General features: G+C 35.1%; 1 protein-coding gene across 2 annotated transcripts in view; it reads left to right on the top strand.

Annotated features, from left to right (window-relative positions):
* METTL15 (methyltransferase 15, mitochondrial 12S rRNA N4-cytidine) overlaps positions 1–23,178 on the top strand; it is a 195,703-nt gene that overhangs the window by 123,885 nt on the left and 48,640 nt on the right. For both annotated transcript variants that reach the window (XM_065882712.1, XM_065882713.1), the window contains one exon: positions 17,706–17,897. In XM_065882712.1, the coding sequence (XP_065738784.1) occupies positions 17,706–17,897 (192 nt within the window). The remainder of the gene's footprint in view (positions 1–17,705; positions 17,898–23,178) is intronic.

The raw sequence follows: 23,178 nt of genomic DNA on the forward strand, positions 1-23,178 counted from the left end.
TTTGTAGAAACATGGTTAAAGTTTTATGACTGATTTTGACCAATTAGATTTCTTTTCCTCTTAGAACTAAAAAATTACATATAATACATAAATATATATGCATGTGTGTATATATAATATGCATATGCTTTGTATTCTTAAGATATATAATATATATTTAAATATGTTTATATATGTGTATATATATACTAACATTATATATATTGAGCCTTTTAAAAGTTTCTTTTTAAAAGCCAAGCATTATTGTTTTATTTTTCTTAATTTAATGACTGATTACTCTTTTATGGAAGGGGATTAGTTGCATATTATTATTGTTGTTTATTACAATGGATATGGATACTGCATAGTTCTACCATGTTTGTTGGCATTATTGCTGTTGCTCTGTTTCAAGAGGATACCTTAGCACTTGTTTACTTCCAACAGTAGAGTCTTTAGAAGTGATGGGAGTGACACCATTTTGTACAAATGTAATATAATCAGTTACAGACAGGTTTTCCTCCTGCTTAGCTTTACTGCTTTTTTCCCAAAGGTACCAAAATACTCTGTGCATCCATGCATGGAGTTAAAGTCCCTTGACTTCTGAGCCAGCCAAGTGCCAGCTTACATGCTGAGCTCTGCCAGTGCATTTCAAATTGGATATGAAGGGACCACCATTTGGAATTAAGAAGAGGAAAAAGATTTCAGTTTTTTACTTAGTGACCTAGCTGCTCTTAAAACCTTGTATGAAACATTGCCAGAATTGTGTGTATGGAATAACTCAGTTGTGTCAGTTAAGGAGATGCCTGCATTTAATCTGAGGAGAGAAAGTTATTCTCTCAAACTTTAGTGTCAGACCTCAGATTCAACAATCATTAGTACTATTATTTTTAATGTGGTATTATTAATTCTCACATTTTAAAATTGAAGTGTAATTGATTTACAATATTATGTTAGTTTCAGGTATATAGCAAAGTGATTCAGTTTTATATATATATATATATTTGAGATTATTTTCCATTATAGATTATTACAAGATATTGAATATAGTTCCCTTTGCTATACAGTAAGTCCTTGTTGCCTATCTGTTTTATGTATATTAGTGTGTGTCTGTTAATCGCATATTGATTGTTTTTCCTGGGAAAATTCAAATGCTTATATATAAATTTAGTAGGAAAGCTCCATACTGGTAACCCTTTCAGCATGTTATAATTTTTTCCAGCTACATCTTTTTCTCCTGAAACCCACCAAGACTCTTTTGAGATGCAAAATGTATAGGATGAGTTCCAACCCCAAAAGTAGTATATTTCTTACAAAACATCATAATAGCCCAGTGGTTAAAAGTAGAAGCATTGGAAACAGAGCAAACAGGATTAGAATTTCAGCCTGTCACTACCTCTGACAGTGAGCAGATTATTTCAAAATTCTGAGTTAGTTTCCTGACCTGTATAATAGGTATAATAATGACTACCTCAAAGATTATTGTTTTTCTAAGGATTAAACGAAATAACAAACATAAAGCCCTTAACTCAATGTCTGGCACATAATAATAACAATAAATGGTAACTATCATTCGTGCTATTGGACTTAGTAACTCTTGTTGTCTCAGAGGCAATACAGCATGGTGCTTAATAGTACAGGCTTTAGAACTAGACTGCCTAGGTTAGAATTCCAGCTCTGCTGCTTAATTGCTATGTAACCCTTCAAGATGTTTCTTAACTCTGCTGCCTCAGTTTCCTTATCTATACAGTGGGGGAATATAATACTACCTACCTCAGATATGTTTGAAAATTATACGCTTTATACAAAGAGAATGCTCAGAACAGTGCCTGACACATAGTAAGGGTTCAATAATGTTAGCTATTGTTATACAAAAATTACTGACTATGGGCTTCCTGGTATTTGAGAGGTATTTTAAGTCCAGATCTGGCATTTTATAATGATTAAGCAGGCCCAGATATAGAAATGATTTACCCAAAGACACACAGCATTTCTGGACATTTTATCATCTAGCCTAGCAGTCCTGAAAATGCCTTTCAATAAATATTTATTGTAAAACTAATTTAAACACAAATGAAATAACCTAAGTAATTGACCCCAAAATCTGAATGAATTCATTTTAGTACTTACTGCAAAAATGTGTTATTTCAGATTTTATTTTTGCAGTTTTTAAAGTTGAGATATGTAGTTGTTCCAGGAAACCTTGTTGGTTGGTATGAAGCTAACCTGGTTAATTCTGATTCAAGATTGATATTTGGATAGTTCCTATTCTCAAGTGCACATAAGTTTTTCATCAGGCAGATAATTTCAGTCTGGTAATACTTGCCAGTGGTCTAGCCATCCACATGGGTGACATAGATGCTAGATCTCTATAATTCCATTTCTTTACTGCCTCCTCCCCCTCAAGGGTGGATGCTAAAAGTAGAGCAATGAATAGACTTTTTCTCCTGGCATGCCATTCCACCTTTTCAAAAAAAAATGTATACATAGCTCTAGAATTACTATATTAAGAAGGTGTTGAATCAGTTTCATCAGAGAGATGTGCAAACAGATGCCCTGAATTAACCTCTCAAAGCTATCTATAGTAATACTTTGACATCTTGGTCTTGGAACTAACTGACCTAAGTTTAGTACTTACCTTTACCACTACTAGCTGTGTGACCTTGAGCAATTCACTGGTTATCAAATATTTATCAAGTACCCATTCTGCCCCCTATTACTGTGCTAGATTATTTTATAGAAAGATGTGTAAGAAAAATATTCTCTAATCTCAAGTTTCAATCATCATAAAGTAAGGAGAAAAGTGTTTACATTATATAATTTATAGAATTGTGATGAAGGTCAAAATGTGATTAAGTTAAAATATTCTGTGAATCATAAAGTTGTGCACTGTTATGAACTCTTACAATAGGGACCTTAGTATCTAATGTAGTATTTGACACATAGAAGTATTCAGAAAGTGTCTGTAGCAGACCGATTTCCTTAAAAATCTCAAAAGCATCCTATCTGTGCATAAAGAATATTAACATTTCAAAATTTAAACTTAATATATAGATGATTTATTCTTTTGATTTGATTTTCCAACTGGATTCCACATATACTCAGAATTATGTCAAACATCCCTATGGGATTTCCTAAAATAAAAAGTAGTGTGGTCTTAAAGTAATTTTTATGTTTGCAGTGTTATCAGCAGGCTCTACTTTCTGCAATGTAATGTTGTGTTTGAAATAAGAGAAATTATAAAATTGATTAAATCTATTATAGCCAACAACTGTTATTATTTTTATGCATCTAGAGCCACAGCCTCCAGATTTTAGAATAATTTAACTTATATGTCATATACAAATCATCAATTCCAGGTTTGAACCTAATCACGCAGTCACCCTTTTGCAAAATAATGCCACTCAAGACGTACATTAACTAAATTCATGCTTTGTTTGGGAAATTGTCTCCTGCTAATGTACACTTGAATATTCTTTTAAAATGAGAAATGATATACAGTAGTCACAGAAATAAAACTAAGCAACCGAAAAGTACAGAAAAACCTTTTCAGAGAGAGGTCATTGGAAAATAGTATGGCTAAAAAATTTGCTCCTGACACATATTCAGCTAATTAATTTGCATTTACAGAGGGAATGCATTTTTCTTACTCCCTCTGAACTTAAAAAAGCAATGAAAATTCACTAAAATCTCACTATCAATTTTTAGTTTTAATGATTTTTTTAAGAGGTCAGAAAGGCCATATTTTCTTTTCCTTAAACTAAAAACCATTAGCTATTTGCCATAATCTTGTTACATTATGTAATAACCACACTGAGTTTTGAAACTAATGAGAACCACCAATATGACAAAGGTTTGCAGGCTGTCTTTTCCTTCTCTGGATGCTTCGTTTTAATATGCATCATTTTAATATGTTGTCAGAAGTGTTGTCAGTGAGTATTCAAGATTACAGGAAAAACATGGTATGTCTTCCTAGAGCAACAATTTGAATTGTTAAATTAAACATTGTTTTATAATTAAACATTATTTTTATTAAAGTGAATATAGATATATCATAGAGTAGATGAAAATGTGCATTAATTTAAAAATTCAAACATCAGACTGAATTTTTAGCTAATGACTGCTCTCTTCATTTGAAAATCACTACTGACTTCCATTATGGATTTTTCCTTCATTTTAAAATTCTTGGTTGTATTTAGTGACTTTTATTTCTTTATTTAAACTGAATTTAAATTTACAGTGCCATTTTAAGTCCACCCATCAAAAGATACTAGGGTAGGAACTGGTAATTTCAGACTTACACACTAGAGTTAGGACCTGTTGATGCATAAGGACAGCTTAGTGACCTCACAGGACATACTTGTGACAGTGACCTCATTGCTCATCACCAGTAAGTAGAATTTCTCTCTTCTCTTTGGAAGGGGGCGACACACAACTAATATTCCCAAGCCTCAGTGTTCCTAGCAGCTGCCATCCCTTGCCTTATGTAGCAATTGTTATCCTTTACCATAACAGTAAGCATTTAATTTTTCTTACTCTTTTGCTTTATGGTTGTTGTGTGTACTTAGCGTATAAAAGCTATCATCAGCCTCAAGAATTTGCCATTCCTCTTGGTCTTGATAGACATACCTAAACCTATTTTCTTTTTGGCCATATCTAACCATTGCTCCTTAAAGAGAGCTATGAGAATAAGAACTCTTCAGAAAAATCCCCCAAATATAGCATGTTTGTCTTGATGTTGATTTTTTAGGATGGTAATAAAACTTCCATAATTTGTAAGCATTCTCCAGATGATCATGATATTCACCCTTAATTAGAGACCATTAGATTAAATCATCTGGTCCCTTCAGACCTGAGTTCAGGCAGTCATCCAAGCACCCGGCGTCATCAATGCCAGGCATTCGAAACTATTAATGTTTAAGTCATGAGAGATCTTCCTGAATAACTGATAGAATCAATGGGATATTTTGGCAGTGTATATGCATGGTGATTTTTTAGAGGCTGAATTCATCAGAACTACTTAAGAACATGTAAGTTTTGGAAAATGATGCCCCCAAAAGATGGACACTTTTTATTCCAATTATCACACGAAGCTTTATAGAAAATTGGATAAGAGGATAATATGAAGGGAGTGGGTTTATCTAGCATAAGGAGTCAGAAATATTAGAAATCATAGAAGGAGCCGCTTAAACATCATTTCTCAAATACTATCTGATAATTATTATGCAGAGAAAACCAACACTCTTACGTATCTCTGTAGATATGTAAAACCTCTGTACATATGAAATAAAATGCATTTTTTCTGGGACTTTTTAAAGTTCTCCAGAAGGGAAAAAAAGGAGACTCCAAAAAGGAATTTTATTTAAATAGTATTGTAATACCAGCCTTTAAATTAAAGCACTTCAAAGTTTCCTTCCTTATTGAATGAGTTAAATTTAACCTTAACTGAAATCCCTGGCTTTGGTTAGTATGTATGAATTGTGAATTTTATTTCCTTTGTTAATAGAACATGCTAGCATTTTTTCCTTTGAGTATATTTAAGTTCTTCCATGATAATGTAGGTCGCAAGTTACCATGAACAAATTTCTTCCGTGATAATGTAGGTGGCAAAATATCATGAACAAAAACTTAAAATACACTACTTTAGGTTGATTGACTATGGTTATAAGGTGGTTCCATAAAACACCTCATGACTCTTACAAATGTGAAAAATAAATGCCTGAAACTTAAGCCCTTCTAATGAGTGTATTGACTTAAATTTACAGGCTACACACTGCATAACTGTTTGTCCCTCCAAGTCTGTATTAGTTTACTGTGTATCTTACATGTATTTCTTAGCAAAGTATGATGGAAAAAACATTGAGCTTTTTATTACTGAGTTCTCATCTTTGATGCCTTTAAAAAATGTTAATGCCTTTAAAATCGTCACCGCTTTCATCATCAAAAAAACTTTCATTGAACACTTAGAATCTTTTAGGTACTGCACATACCAAAAGCTGTATAACATGGTCTATATGACCCGTAATAGGTTTAAGTTTTGTTGCAGAGGCAGTGTGATAAAAAGATAAACAACATTACAAAGTAGCATGTACTGAGTGCCAAATGAATCATAAGTAAGCTCTACTGCAGTCTAGAAGAAGAAATTATCACCAATCATTGGAACAGTGTAGTCTTTAATGAGAGAGAGAGAGAGAATGTGGGGTATGGGAGTGGGCTGGGTGATTTAAGCACAGAGGATATAGATATTTTTATGTGAGAATTACATGGAATCAAGGATTAAGTGTTTGAATATCATTAAAATGAGTAAAGTGAGATGCCAAGAAAATTAAGCAAGGAAGCAGTTCTTGCCAAGAAAATTTTCTTATTAGAATTCTTGTTCATTTTCTAATGTCTTTTATAATATAAAATTAAATAAACATCTCTATGAGGGGCCCAAGTGTAATGAAACCTTCTCTAGGCCATGTATTTGGGAAAATTGCATTTTTATTTGGTATTTCTTTTAGCAGTGGTTATCTATTTCCTGATTATATTGGCCTGAAACTGAGACCAGAAGAATTTTTCCGTTTTAAAATCCTGTTGTATATTCATTTAATAAACATTTTCTAAATCCCTACTCTTTTAAGACAATTACAAAAGTTGTCTCTCCAGCCCTGACCTCTCTCCTTAGCTTCAGTGTTATTGCATGTTCAACTGCTTCACAGACCTTGCCAAGTGGATATCAACCTAGTGATATCATCCCTTATATATGTGGCTGGATTTGATATGCTCATATTCTGTTAACTTTTGTTATTTTGCCCATGAGAAAGATTGGCCTTTAGTTTTGCTTTTTTGTAATGTACTTGTTTAATTTCATAGCAGGGTTATGCTGGCTTTGTGAATGGCTCTTTTTCTATTCTCTGGAGGGGTTTATATCAAATTGATGCTGTTTTAACTGTTTGGAAGAATTCATGGTGAAGCTGTTTAGGCTTGTTGTCTTCTCTGTGGAACGTTATAATTGCAGATTTAGTTTCTTAATGCTTTTAAGACTATTTATATTTTACATTTCTTCATAGGACAGTTTTAGTAAGTTATGATTTTTCTGGGAATTTTTTCATTGATCTAAATTTCAAATTTATTATCGTAAAGTTCTTGATAATGTCCTATTGTGTTTTTAATGCCTGTAAGATTTGTAGTGACATGTTCTTTTTTTTACCCCTTATGTTAATAATTTGTTCATTCTCTATTCTTGATTACCCTTATAAGGGATTAATGAATTTTCTTAGTATTTTCAAAGAACAAATTTTTGTTTTTTCTTTAATTATTTCTGTTCTATTTCTTTCTCTTTTTTTGCTCTTGTATTTATAATTTTCTGCCTCTTTTTAGGATTTTAATTTGGTATTGTCTTTTTCATTATTATTATTATTGAAGTAGAGTTGATTTACAATATTTTGTTAGTTTCAGGTGTACAGTAGAATGATTTGGGTTTTTGTTTTTGCTTTTGTTTTTTGCAGATTATAGTCCATTGTAGGTTATTACAAGATATTGGGTATAATTTTGCTATACTATAGAGTAAATCCTTATTGTTTATGTATATTACTTTGTATCTGTTAATCTCATACTCCTAATTTCTCCCTCCCCTCCTCCCTCTCCTCTTTGGTAACCATAGGTTTGTTTTCCATGTCTGTAAGTCTGTTTCTGTTTTGTATATAGATTCATTTTATTATTCTTTTAGATTCCACATATAAATGATGTTATATAGTATTTGTCTTTCTCTGTCCGATGTATTTCACTAAGCATAATACCCTCTAGGTCCATCCATGTTGCTGCAAATGGCAATATTCCATTATTTTATGGCTAACATTCTATTGTATGTATGTGTGTGTGTGTGTGTGTGTGTGTGTGTGTGTGTGTATATATATAGGCTGCACCAAGTTACATTCCCACCAACAGTGTACATGGGTTTCCTTTTCTCCACACCCTCTCCAGCCTTTATTCTTTGTAGATTTTTTGATGATGGCCATTCTGACCAGTGTGAGGTGTACCTCATTGTAGTTTTGATTTGCAATTCTCTTAATTAGTGATGTTGAACATGTTGAATTTCATGTGCCTGTTAGCCATCTGTATGTCTTCTTTGGAAATATGTCTGTTTAGATCTTCTGCCCATTTTTTGATTGGATTCTTTGTTTGTGTGATATTGAGTTTTATAAGCTATTTGTATATTTTGGATATTAACCTCTTGTTGGTCACATCATTTGCAAATCATTTTTTATCCTATTCCATAGATTGTTGCTGTTATCGTTTAATTTGTGAAACAAGAATGCATAGATCATTGATTTTCAGCATTCTTTTATGTACATTTTTCTCAATAATGGTTTTAGAAGTATTCCACAAGTTTTGATGTGTTGCATTTTCATTAGGTGGTAAGTTATGTTGTACTCTTTAAGTATTGTTTAGTTTAAAATATTTATTAATTTTCTTTATTTTCTGGATTATTTAGAAGCCTATTACTTAATTTCCAAACATTTGTGGACTTTCTAATAGGACTTTTCCTATTATTGATTTCTACTTAAATTCCACTGTGCTTAGAAAATATACTCTGTATGATATCAGCCCTTTGAAATTTGATGAAACTAGTCTGATAACCCCAGCAGATAGTCTATGTTTTACAAATTCAGTGTGTCTTTAAAAATATATACACTCGTGTAGTTTTGGAGTATGGAGTTTTTTGTGTCAGTTAAATCAAACTTGATAATTGTGTGTTTCAAATTTCCTATATGTTATTCTGCTTAGTCAATATTTACTAAGAGTGATATTTTAAAATCTACCATTATGGTTATATATTTATCCATCTGCTTTTAGTTCTGTCAGTTTTTGCTTCATATTTTGAAGCTTTATTATTAGGAATATAAAGATTTGTAATTTGCATGCCATTTGGTAGATTTGACCCATTTATCATGATAAAATGCCTCTTTTTATTTCTAGTACTGTTTCAACCTGCTGTATCTGATACCACCTTTCTTTAGTGTAGTGTTTGCATTAACATTTTTTCCATCTTCTTATTTTTGAGTTCTCTGTGTCCTAATAGTTAATTTGTCTTTTATAAGCAACATATCATTGGATTTTGAAAATCTTTTTTAAATTAGAGTATTCAGTCAGAGTATTTAATATAATTACTGATGGGGCTTCCCTGGTGGCGCAGTGGCTGAGAGTCCGCCTGCCGATGCAGGGGACATGGGTTCGTGCCCCGGTCTGGGAAGATCCCACGTGCCATGGAGCGGCTGGGCCCGTGAGCCATGGCCGCTGAGCCTGCGCGTCCGGAGCCTGTGCTCCGCAACGGGAGAGGGCACAACAGTGAGAGGCCTGGGTACCGCAAAAAACAAAAACAAAAACAAAAAAAGTAAAAATAAAAAAATATATAATTACTGGTGTATTTGGGTTTGGATCTATGTACTATCTTCCTGTTAGTTTTTTATGTATCAACCTGTTCTTTGTTCCTTTTTTTCTTCTTTATTGCCACCTTTTTTGTTATCATCATTCTATCTTCTCTCTCTGTTTGCTCATATGTTATACTTTATTTTACTATACTTTTTAAGATTACCCTGGAGAACACAACATGCGTAATTGTCTTATGAAAGTCTAATATAAATTAGTACTTTAACCTCTTACTGGACAATGGAATTTCAAAGACATTATAGCCTCCGAAACTGTTATTCCAGAACAGAGGAATATTACACCATTGAATACATTTTGAAAGGGTAACTGAAAGATAGAAATATAATTACATTTCATCATTTCTAAAATGTGCTTTATTCAAGTCAATATATGAGTTGTGAATAAATGACTAAATCAATTTTTAGAAAGTATTTCCTGAAGGGAAAGACAATGGTCAGTAAAGATAATGCTATCAAAGATTTTGAGCAGATTATGCAGAACAAAAACATCTTTTCGTTCCATCTCTACAGTGTATGAAAATATTATTTGAGCAAGTGTATCTTTTAATAATGTTTAAAAAGTGATCACAATTATTATGAAAATCAACATCTTGGACCTTTATGTAGTATGGTAAACATTAACATATCAAAAAGTGAACAGTTCTCAAACTATAACAAGAGCATGGTGAAATGGAAGGAGAAATACAGCCCAGTAGCAGCACATAAAAGAGAGTGGAGAAGAATTCTTTATAGTCAGTATGGCCCTGCATTTGGTGTGCCTGGAGCAAATCCTTGCTACTGCTCCCAACTTTCAGTTGGCAGCACAGTGACCAAATCATAAGAAGAATCTCTAAGGGAAGAAAAGCAGGTTGGAACAGAGGGAGAGGTAACATTTATTGAGGGCCTTCCTTTGCCTAGGCATCTTAGTAGCTGTCCTCATGTACATTGATTAACATACTCTTCACCAAAGCTTTGTGAGTTTGGAATTGCTCTGTTGCCCACATGGTACAAATAAAGAATCTGTGTCGTAAAGGGATAAATAATTAAAAAGTTAATAATCTGATTCACTCTGATTCCAGAACTTACTGAGATACTTCTACCATACCAGGCTGCCTCAAAGGGGAAAAACTTAAATACCATGAGACACAGGGAACTGAAACTGAGAGATATTAAATAACTTGTCCAATACCATAGGGTTAATAAGTATCAGAACCAATTTTTAAACATAAGCCTTATGATGCAGTTTCCCCTTTCTGCTCTACCATTGCTGTTTAAAGAAGAAATAAACCATCTCCTCAGTGATTTATATACGTTTGTGTATATACCTTTCTATATTGTGTGCTGTTGTTCATTTTTATATTCCTGTATTCCAGTACCTGGTAGATAATCCTTATTCAGCAAATATTTGTTGAGTGCCGAATCTGCAGACCTATAGCTATGAAGAGATGGCAAACATTGAAAACAATTAAAGCATTTTAATAAAAAAATCAGAAAAACTAGGCAGATTTATGGATCATGACAAGGTTATAATGATGAAGAGTTAGAGGTCTGAAATGGCACTAAATAAATAGAAACCTAGGTATTACAGTGTAGTGGTTAAGAACATGACTCTGGAGCCAGAAAGGACTGAGTTTGCATTCTAATTCCAGCACTTACTAGCTATATGGCTTGAGTAAGTGACTTCATTCTTTGTACTTGTTTCTTCATCTGCAAAATGTGGGTTATAATGTCACCTAGCTCATAGGGTTGTCATAAGGATGAAATGATTTAATAAGTATAAAGCACTTAGCACAGGGTCTAGTACATAGGAAGCATTCTATAAATGTTTGCTCTTACCATTGCTCAAATATGAGCCATGCCTTCATCCACTGCTTTGGCTCCCTCTGAATTCCTTGCTTGGGGGGTGCCTAATGAAGTGATAAAAACAGCCAAGGTCCCTGCTCTGTGCCTACAGACCAATAAAATTTAATGACTAGAAAACAGGTAGCACGCTGGGATTTCATGGATTAATGCTGATACTAACGTGAGAAAGGCTTGGATCCACTGTAATCAGACCTTCACCCCCGCAAAAACAATTTGGATTTTGCTCTTCATATCTTCTTAGGGAATGTTATCACCTAGGTATGCCCTCAAATGCACACACAAAATGAATGATTAAAGTAAATGACAAAGTGAACCCTGAAACGAACTTTAAGTATCTGAATACATTCCTGGCATCTTCTTAAGAAATGTTAGTTTTCTTCTCTTCTTTACATTGTTCTGCTTGTCACTCTGGTCCATATGATCAGAGTTCTCTGCATATCCATCTGCTAGCTCAGTGTACCCTCAGATTTCGCCACAGGGTTCCTGATAATGGACTGACGATGGCCTAGTCTGTAGCTTAGGTGACTTTACATGAGGTTGCCTTCGCGGCTGATACTGACTTGATGCCTCAGTTTTAGTGACTGAGCCAGTTCTAATGAATTATATCTCTTAACTTATTCTTTCATGCCTGAATCTGTTTCCATCTCCCTGTCTAAGACCTCAATTCCTTCACAGCTAAATGATTTGTTCTTTTTAGAAAGAATCTAGATCTACTTTTATAATTTGTTGAGTAATCTATCCTTAACTGCTATCATTACACTGTATGCAGTTACAGGAATGGTGAAGTTCCATGTTTAATCCTAAATCACGTAGTAGCTACTCTTACATCACTAGCCTCAGTATGTACTAGGATCCTTTATAATAAAACAAACCCAAAACTTGTACTCCAAGTGCAGATGACTTGCCAGAGTCAAGATTAACAATACTTATCTTGGTCAAAGCCTCAAAAAATGGCTTCCAGGAACTAGGGTATTACTGGCACTCTATTGCTAAGTGCCTTATTTTTCTTGGCGTTGGGTTGTAGAATCTTCTCATGTAACATGTGCTTTGAGTCACAAGCAACATTTTACTTACATCCTGGGGATCCTAGGGTAACGACAAATGATGATGACAATGATAAATTCTGTATTTGTAGTTATGGCTAAATGTCCTGGTTTGGCTCTGTTTTTGTGACCATCATGATCCTCTCTGGCGATTTCACACTTTTCTGTTACTTGCTTTATAACACTTGTAAAATACATATGCAAAAATACTAAGAACTTAAAATTTGAATAAAAGAGGAAGAAAGGAAGGAAGTAGGGAGGGAGGGAAGGAAGAGAGAGGACCTGAGGAAGGAAGGGAGAGAGGAAGGAAAGAAGAAAGAGAAGAAGAAAGAAAAAAGTGGGCGTGGAATCTTCCTACCCAGGAAAATTAGCCTCAGTATAATTGCATATGTGAAATAATGCCCCAGGGTCTGAAGTTAAGGCTAAGTTTTCAACAGTTTGTTGGCATACTTGTAGATGTTTTTTTGTTTACTATGAGAATAATCTAATTCTAGAAACTGATATAATAATCTATTTCTATAACTGATATAGCATCAGAAGACTCTGCCTTAAACACATGATTTACTTTGTGGTGTTGTCTCATGGTTACTTTTTTTTCCCCATATGATATTCTCATACTTGTATATGATTATGGTGAGGATTATATTTTTGTTACTTACTCTTTGCCATGCCTAAAACTAACTGAATATTAGTGTTAAACAGTTATGTTTGAGGGTGTCCAAGAATGCAAACATCTCCCGTAAGATATTATTTTTATTTTACAATTATATTATTAGCTTTAAGCAGGATATAGCTCTAATGCTAAGGAATTAAGACTGGGCAATAGTGATTTGTTTGAGGCTTTTGCTGAAGTGTAAAGAAGATTTCTATGGTTCAAGATAATACCTGGATCCTAAAGGGTTGTAGAAAATATGTAGGTTAGAGATTGTACTAGATCTACAATAATTAACAAAACAAAACTGCACAAGTACAGTGTGGAGGAAACAGGCTTAGCAGTGGTGTACAATGGTATTAGATAGTATAAGTCAACAGTGTGAAACAAATTCTAAAACTATTTTGATCTTGAGCTGTATTAATATAATAACTAGAACAAAAGAGGAAAGAATTTACTTTATTCTGTGCTGATCATTATGGAGTTTAGATCTAGGGACATAGGCAAACTGGGACACATTCAGAAAAGAGCATCTTGCATGGTAAAAGACTTTTTGCATAGAGAATAGCAGAAGAAACAAACAAGAGTTGTATGATTTAGAGAAATGAACACCTGAGAAGCATGATAGCTATAATAGTTATGTTTTCCATTGCAAGTAAAAAAAAAAAAACAACTCAAACTGGTTTTAAATAACAAAGGTAATTTATGAGCTCATATAACTCAAAAGTTCAGACACAAGTTGGATTTTAGGTGAGGTTCAATCTAATGGCATGGTTAATCTTTCTCTATGCTTTGTAGAGTTTTGGCCAAATTGGCTGCTACCCTCTCCCTTCTTTGGGCCAAGATATCTGCTGACAATGATCAGAGCTATGTGCTTTTTCATATCAAGTGAGAGTCTGAAAAATATTTTTCTTCCCATGGCTCAATGGAAGAAAACAATTTTCTTTCCCCAAGTCCCTAGGAAATATCTCTTGTATCTTATTGGCCAGAGGTGTGACACATGCCAATCTTAGAACAAACTATAGGGGCCATGGTGGTCATGTGTGCAAATTAGCTTAGCTAATCAGAAGTCTACCTCTTGAGCAGAGATATTATATCCATTAGGATGGAATTCTCAGGAGAAACAGAACCAGTAGGAGATATACATACATATACACACATACGCATCATATATATATATATATATATATATATATATGGAGAGAGAGAGAGAGAGATTTATCTCAAGGAATTGGCTCACATTGTGGGGACTGGCAAGTCTGAAATGGTAAGGCAGGCCAGCAGACTGGAAACTATGATAGGAGATGATACTATAGTCTTGAGATTGAATTTCCTTTTCCTCTGGGGAACCTCAGTTTTTGCTCTTAAGGCCTTTCATCTGATCAGATGACACACACCCACATTATGGAAGGTAATATCCTTTACTTACAGGGAACTGACTGTAATGGTAACCACATCTAAAAAAACCTTCACAGCAATACCTAGATCATTGTTTGATTAAATAACTGGGTACTTTTGCCAAGCCAAGTTGACATAAACAATCATGGATATGATCATTCTCTCCCAAGATACAAGGCTGAAATTTTGACGTCCTATTGGAAAAAAGAGACTGGCAACTAAGAGGTAGCCAACAAGTATCGCTTACAATAACTAACAATAGATATGTAACAGGCTGCCATGGGTTTTTAATTGTTTTCCACGGACTGATACCTGGAACAAAAGTTATAGAAATAGTGAGGAAACAGCCAGCAACTTCACTAAAAAAACAACTGACTAAAAAAAAATTTTAAAAACCAAAAACCAATAGTGAGTTTTTATTTACTGGGAATGTTCAAACACGGGCTAAATGACTGTGAGGTAAGGCCTAAAATTTAAGCCCAGTATTATGTGTTCTTGACATTTAGGGAAAGCTGGAAGAATCTTAAATGGCCTAACCACACTTTTCTTCCCCACTGTGCTTCCACAGAGAAGGTTCCTAGCCAAACAACACTCCTTATCAAAAGGATCAGGCATAATACCTGCTTATCCCTGAGTAGCAGGTTTCAGTTCCCTGCCAGCCCGTGGAATTATTCAAACAAGCCAACACATCCTTTCTTGGGCATGCGGCACCCTACCCTACTGATACCATAAAATCTGCTTCTCACAGCCTGTCGGTCCACTCTGTTCCTGAGTGCAGCACCCATGTAGCCATGCATGGCATTTGGTGTCCTCCTCCCCTGGGCTGTGAGTGGATGTGATTAATAAACTCCTGTCAATCTCATCTGTCCAGTGTCAGGTGCTGTGTGTTCACTTGACCATTTCCATAATTTTAGAATGGGAATCCCTTCCTCACCAATGGGGTGAATGAGATATGATTAAAACAATGAGTCTCCTCCCCACCCTGCCCCCCAGCAGTGATGGTGGAAAGGGAAAAGATTCAAGCGTCAATTAAATAATTGGAACAAATGATTTGTGAGTTGCCTTCCAATCCCAAGATTCTACTATTTCTGTTTTCAATGCTAGTATTAATATTCATTTTATATTTTCCAAATACAGACATAGCAATTTGTCTGTCTCTCTACTATTAGCACCCATGAGATTGTTTTGCAAACAGTTTATTTATATACCTTTCTCTCAGCTCAAAGCTCAGAAAGCCATGATTTATTAATCTGTTTATACCTTAGAATAGCATAATGCCTGACACATAGCAGATATTTAGTGAATATTTGGTGAGTGAATCTGAAAATCACTTTCACCATTGGAATTTGAGAAAAAATTACCAATGAGCTGTGAAATTCTTAAACAACATAACATATAAGTAAATATCATAGATATGAATTCCCCAACACTGTTGAAATCTACCCTCACTCCATACACCTGTAGATGGAGGGAATGAGGTCTTAGAGTGTTGCCCAATTTTTCTCTTCTCATTCCCCTTCCAAAATGCATGCCAGTTGCCCTAGGGCTTCTGAAGAACCCTGAAGGCAGCATCTCACTTTGTGTAGGAAGGAGAATTAATATAGCTGTAAGGTGATCCCAACTCCTTGCCTGTCTGTTAATTCTGAATGCTCCATTCACTTCGGAAGCCCTGCTGAGAGCTAAAACATTGCTTCTGTAAGAAGGCGTTTATTTTAGGCATAGTTTCATTCTTCAAGTGTGCCGCTGCACAGCACCCCTATCCTGAATTATGTGAAGAATATGGAGAAAGCTAAAATGGTTGGCTTGAAGATGTTTGACATATAATAAGTAATAAAACAGAAAGAAAAAAAATATTTAAATTGGTTTACTAGTTAAAAGTTAAATTTTTTTCCAGTTTTATTGAGATAATAATTGACATATAACACTGTACAAGTTTGTGTCCAGCATAATGATTTGACTTACATATATTATGAAATGATTACAACAATGTTTAGTTAACAGCCATCATCTCATATAAACACAAAAGAGAAAGGGATTATTTTCCTTGTGATGAGAGCTCTTAGGATTTATTCTCTTAACAACTTTCATAAATACCACACAGTAGTGTTAACTATAATCATCGTGTTGTACATTACACCCCTAGTAATTATTTGTCTTATTTGTCTGGAAGTTTGTACCTTTTGACCACCTTCATTCAATTCCCCTTAACCTCATCCCCCACCTCTGGTAACCACAAATCTCATCTCTTTTTTTACGAGCATGGTTTTCTCTCTCTCTCTCTCTCTCTCTCTTGCTCTCTCTCTCTCTCTCCCTCTCTCTCCCTCTCCCTCTCTCTTTCTCTCTCTTTCAATCTCAAGATTTCACATATAAATGAGATCATACAGTATTTGTCTTTCTCTGTCTGACTTAGCATAATGCTCTCAGGGTCCATCCATGTTGTCACAAATGGCAAGATTTTCTTCTTTTTTATGGCTGAATAATATATATATACACATCTTAAGTTCTTTATCCATTCATCCATTGACAGACACTTAGGTTGTTTTCATGTCTTGACTGTTGTAAATAATGCTCTTATGAACATGAGTGTGCTGATATTGCTTCAACATAGTGTTTTTATTTCTTTTGGTTATATTCCCAGAAGTGGAATTGCTAGATGATATGGTAGTTCTATTTTTAATTTTTTGAAGAACTTCTATACTGTTTTCCATAGTGGCTATACCAGTTTACACTCCCATCAACAGTGCACAGGTGTTTATTCTTTTGATAGAGTGGCATATGTTTCTTTTCCCAGCCCAGAGATATATGAATTTTTTTTTTAGAAAAAAATAAATAAAAGGACGGGTCTGACCAGGAAGTTTTTCTAATTCATAAACTTATATACCTTCACAAAGTATAAAATAAATTGTGTTTATTAGCAAGAATAAAATTATGTCAAACCGGGCTTCCCTGGTGGCGCAGTGGTTGAGAGTCCGCCTGCCGATGCAGGGGAGGCGGGTTCGTGCCCCGGTCCGGGAAGATCCCACATGCCGCGGAGCGGCTGGGCCCGTGAGCCATGGCCGCTGAGCCTGCGCGTCCGGAGCCTATGCTCCGCAACGAGAGGCCACAACAGTGAGAGGCCCGCGTACCGCAAAAAAAAAAAAAAAAAAAAATTATATCAAACCACCTCTGATGTTGAAACCAAAGATATAGAGTTTCCATATCTGTATGTCCTTATATAGTACAAAGCATGTGGTTGGCACATAGTAAACATATATTGATTAAATAGGCTAATAATAAAATGTGCTCCCTTTCATTGATCCTAGACCTTAAGAAAGACTTTAATATGACATAAGTGTTTTTTCCATCTCCTGGGTTTATCCCCAGTAAACAGATCCGAGCCATCCTGGGCCAGTTCAGCCAGGCAGAAGCCTTACTAATGAAAGCTGGAGTGCAACCAGGGACTTTAGATGGGGTTCTTTTGGATCTTGGGTGTTCCTCCATGCAACTTGATGCCCCTGAAAGAGGTTTTTCCCTTCGGAAGGATGGCCCCTTGGACATGAGAATGGATGGTGGCAGGTGAGTATTGATAAAGCATTTCTCCTCATAACAAGAAATCAATTTCTCAAAAACACTCTGAATTTAATTTCTTTTTAAGACTGTAGAATTCCCATCACACGCCCACACCTAACACTATCCATACATAATAAATCAGTTTTGTTTGCTACTCATTATAGACTTTAGTCTTTCTCTAGATTTGGGATTCTAAAAGAAAAATCATTGCAGTCTTTACACAGAGTAGTGAAGAGGATAACTTTAATACTGATTTTCTTTTTTACAGATACAATGTGATCTTTTAGACTACTAACAATATTAATATACTGAAGCAATGGTTCCATTTTGGTGCAGGCCCAACTATGCCTTTTGTGAAAAGTAAAAGGAACTATATTTAATGCATATTCTTTTGAATACTGCATAAAAGGCAAGATCCTAGAGGTCAGCAATTGTGTGTTGTGTCCTGTTTCTTGTACAGTCACTTGGATTCAACCTTCTCCAGAGAAACTAAAATTTATGGTACTAAATCAGACACAGTACTATGTGTAAGACAGCTTTACACCTCCTCTTCATTCCTCACTACCTTGGAAATACATTCTCCATCATTTAAATAGGTAACATATATTAAATAACACAAAGAGGGTCACATTCTAGGAAAGTATAGGATAATTTCTTTTAAATCTAAATTAATTTTAAAAGCTTAGATTAGCACTTGTCTCTATGCACAACACTGGCCCAGGAACTGAATAGCCTGTACCTACGAAACAAAGCTTAAGCATGTTTTTCTCATTTTATGCACCCCCTCCACCAAATTATTTGTCATGGCCCCTACATTTGGGAAGCTTACTTTCTAAAAGAACATTAGTCTTTCTTCTATCTAAATGTGTAAGCTATTCTGTTACTAATCTGCAATTCTAGACCTGCACAAACATTTCTACTGAAACAAATGTATTTTCCAACATTTCTTCCAATCTGTCAGAAGGATCTTTATATGAGAAATTTAATGTCCAATTTAAGTCAACAATTTAATATTGAGTTGACTTTGACTTTTTTTCCCACAAACTTCTTTGTCTCATGGTAATTATTCACATACAGCCTTTCCCCATGTTTTGATATGACCTGTTAACTTAGAGTGTGACTCATCTTGTTGGAACCTTTTTGTTCTAAGTCTTATACCTTCATTTGCACAAATTGGCATTCATGGAGTGAAGAATGTCATAAAAGAAAACAAAAATCTTTTAAAGACCAATGACTAATAGTAGAGGTCAAATATCTTCTCATGTTTGGAGATTGAGGTTGTTGTGCAGAGGTAATAAAATGTAAAGCAAATTTCTGCTGTTCCTATGTCTTACTAAGGATGCCTTCTGAAATACAGTGAACAAAGCTTCTAGTTAATAGTAATAAATCCCCATATTGTTAATGTAGAGACATCATCAAACTGTAGTCTATAAATGAGGGTTCCTGAGGTTCTCCCCTAAGAACATGAAAATAAGCCGTTGAGAATTAAACTCTAAGTCAATATGTAATGGATAATAATAGTATTGAGCAAATGTGTCTTGAAAAGCTGGATGGCTTCCAGGTAGATAGCATAGGCTGTAAACTAATCAGAGATGTTAACATATCTGAAGAAAGTTCATGGCATTCAGAAAGGAGGAGTTGGTTCACATGAATTCATAGACAAGGGAAAGTTGGAGATGCAAATATGTTTAATGCTAATCTAAGTGGTATTATGGGAAGAGGGAGTCCAAGCCAATAAATTTGGCCAGTCAGATCCTGGAAGCTGATATTTCCCTGTGATGAAGATGGGTGCAAGAGGCTTTCTTAACCTGTTGCCATTTAACACTGGAATCTTACAGAATAGTTAATTCTGTACTACCCCAAGTTCAACAATAGCTTTCAGATCATAATAAGTTTTCATATAGCAGAAAGAAGTTCCCAGCTTCAAGGACTTGCAGGTCTAGCTCTTTTGTCAGTTGTATTCTTCACTAGAAGGTAATAATGAATTGTCATAAATTATGGTAATATTTATGCAATAAATTATGTTAATATTTTCTTTATCTCCTGAGTTTAGTCATTTGTAAGTTGGTGATCTCTGGAGAACTGACAAGATCTCTTAACTTTTAATTTGGAGGGGCAGATTTTGTATGTTGGCTTCTTCACTATTTGAATGTGTATTCTGAAGCCTCCTAACAGCCTATCAGTTTTCCAGAGCATTGTCCCTTTTGCCTTGTAGCCCTATGGAAACTTGGGTTGGCCAAAAAAGTTTGTTCATTTTCTTCTGTAAGATGGCTCTAGTAGCCCTTAGTTGTCTTTCACTTCATTTGAAACAATTTTGTTAGATTGTATTGTGACAGCTGTCAAATTACCATGCATTAAAAAAAAACTTATCAAAATTGGTGAATTTTTGTGTAGCCATTTAATATTGAAGATGGAAGGAAAAAACCATTTTCAGCATATTATGCTTTATTATTTCAAGAAAGGTAAAAACACAATTGAAATGCAAAAAAAAGATTAGTGCAGTGTATGGTGCTGTGACTGATCAAACGTGTCAAAAGTGGTTTGTGAAGTTTTGTGCTGGAGATTGCTCGTGGACAATGCTCCGTGGTCAGGTAGACCAGTTGAAGACGATAGCAATCAAATTGAGACATTAGTTGAGAACAGTCAATGTTATACCACGCAGGAGATAGCCGACATACTCAAAATACCCAAATCAAGCGTTAAAAATCATTTGCACCAGCTTGGTTATGTTAATCGCTTTGATGTTTGTGTTCCACATAAGTTAGCGAAAAACAACCTTCTAGACCGTATTTCAGCATGCGATTCTCTACTGAAACTAACGAAAACTTCCATTCTTAAAGCAAATTGTGACAGATGATGAAAAGTGGATACTGTACAATAATGTGGAATGGAAGAGATTGTGGGGCAAGTGAAATGAACCACCACCAACCACACCAAACGCTGGTCTTCATTCAAAGGTGATATATGGTGGGATTGGAAGGGAGCCCTTATTATGAGCTCCTTCCAGAAAACCAAACGATTAATTCCAACAAGTACCGCTCCCAATTAGACCAACTGAAAGCAGCACTTGACGGAAAGTGTTCAGAATTAGTCAACAGAAAATGCATAATCTTTCAGCAGGATAACGCAAGACCACATGTTTCTTTGATGACCAGGCAAAAACTGTTACAGCTTGGCTGGGAAGTTCTGATTCATCTGCCGTATTCACCAGACATTGACCCTTCAGATTTCCATTTATTTCAGTCTTTACAAAATTCTCTTAAGGGAAAAAAATTCAACTCCCTGGAAGACTGTAAAAGGCACCTGGAACAGTTCTTTGCTCAAAAAGATAAAGTTTTGGGAGGGGGGGGTTCCCTGCTAGCACAGTGGTTGAGAGTCCGCTTGCCGATGCAGGGGACACGGGTTCGTGCCCTGGTCCAGGAGGATCCCACATGCTGCGGAGCAGCTGGGCCCATGAGCCATGGCTGCTGAGCCTGCGCGTCCAGAGCCTGTGCTCCGCAACGGGAGAGGCCACAACAGTGAGAGGCCCACGTACCACAAATAAATAAATAAATAAATAAACAAATAAATAAACTCATTTAAAAAGTTTTGGGAAGATGGAATTATGAAGAAAAATGGCAGAAGGTAGTGGAACAAAATGGTGAATACGTTCTTCAATAACATTCTTGGTGAAAATGAAAAATGTCTTTTATTTTTATTTAAAAACCTAAGGAACTTTTTGGCTAACCCAGTACACTACTATTCTATGTGAACATGAGTAAAATAAAATTATGCCTATTATCCACTGAACTGTATTTGAGCAAAATGCTTTTTTAATTTTACTTAAAAGTAGAAAGGTATTAAAAAAAAAAACTGCTGAGTACATCCATACTAATCTTAGAATTGTCCTGGTAGAACTGTACATATATTCTATGAGTCTGAATTTACCATCACTAACAAGTTTCATTCTGATGATTGGTGGTTTGGGCAGTTGAATTAACAGCTAGGTAAGATCTAACAGGGATTTTTCAGTTAGACCAAGAATGATGTTTGGCAAATCTAGGAATGGACAAGATCTAAAGGACAGTGACATTCATTGAGTTTCTCTGTTCCAGGCATTACACTATCTAGTTTATAATTGTGTGGACCCTTAATTCTCTCAACAATTCTGTGAGGTAAGCATTGTTACTTACAGGTTAGAAATTGAGGCTCCAATAGGTTCAAAAGCTTACACAATATGAGTAGCAAGGCTATGATTCTGATCGAGGTTGATCTGACTCTGTAGACCAAATCTTCATCCTTAAAGCTGTTATTGAAGGAGCAAAGCCTGTTGAGATGGAAATAGGCTACCTTATAGGAAGTTCATTGATCTGGGAGTACCATGGCAGCCAAAAAGAAAAAGAAAGAATCACAGGATCTAGAAAACAAGGTTACACACACACACACACACACACACACACACACACACACACACAAGGGGAGAGAGAGAGAGAGAGCGAGCAAGAGAGAGATATGGAGGTCATGGCGATATAGGGGACAAGCCAAGGACAACAACAAAATTATTTTCCTGGTGGTACTAGACATGTTAACAAGGTGCAATGTAGTATTTTTAAGGATGGATTCAGGTATTCCTTGGCAACACCACTCTGATTGATGGTCAGGTCTTAGAGCTACCATATCCTTGTTACTTAAAGTCAGTACAGTATGGTACCAACAATCAATCCAACATATTAACTACAGGAGAGAGAACTGTACTATTAGCAAAGCTATCTTTCTAATAATTAAGATCTCAGTTAGCTCATCACTTAAAATTCCTTGACGCATTTCCCTAAATTAAGGTAAAATGGAATGGCCTGACAAAGTGAATGCCATTTCCTGTTACTATAATTTATTCTATTTGACCAGAGGTTGGTATTGCTTTGTCTCCTCCACCTGAAATTACCATCTAGGCCTGTTTAATATTGTTTGTTAATTACCAGATTTTACCCCATGGTGACTTTTGTCATGGGTGTATAAGCCCATATTGTTAACAACTTGAAATAATATATGTTATTACTATTAAGGTTCTAGTTTTTGTAAGGGAAACTGACCAGCAGTATCTTCCTTTTTAGACTTTCTAAATTCAATTTATACCCTCATATAAATAGTTGCTTACTTTACAGTATCACATTTAGTTAAGTTCCTGAGATCTAGGCTCATTTAAGTATCAGTCAGTAAGCCTTGTATCTTCTATACTGAAAAAAAAAAAAATCAAGCAGTAATTTAAATTTGAACAAACGAAATCCAAAACATTTTCCATTATTTTAGT

The sequence above is a fragment of the Phocoena phocoena genome, chromosome 8 (assembly GCF_963924675.1).
Source record: "Phocoena phocoena chromosome 8, mPhoPho1.1, whole genome shotgun sequence".
Lineage (NCBI taxonomy): Eukaryota > Metazoa > Chordata > Mammalia > Artiodactyla > Phocoenidae > Phocoena > Phocoena phocoena.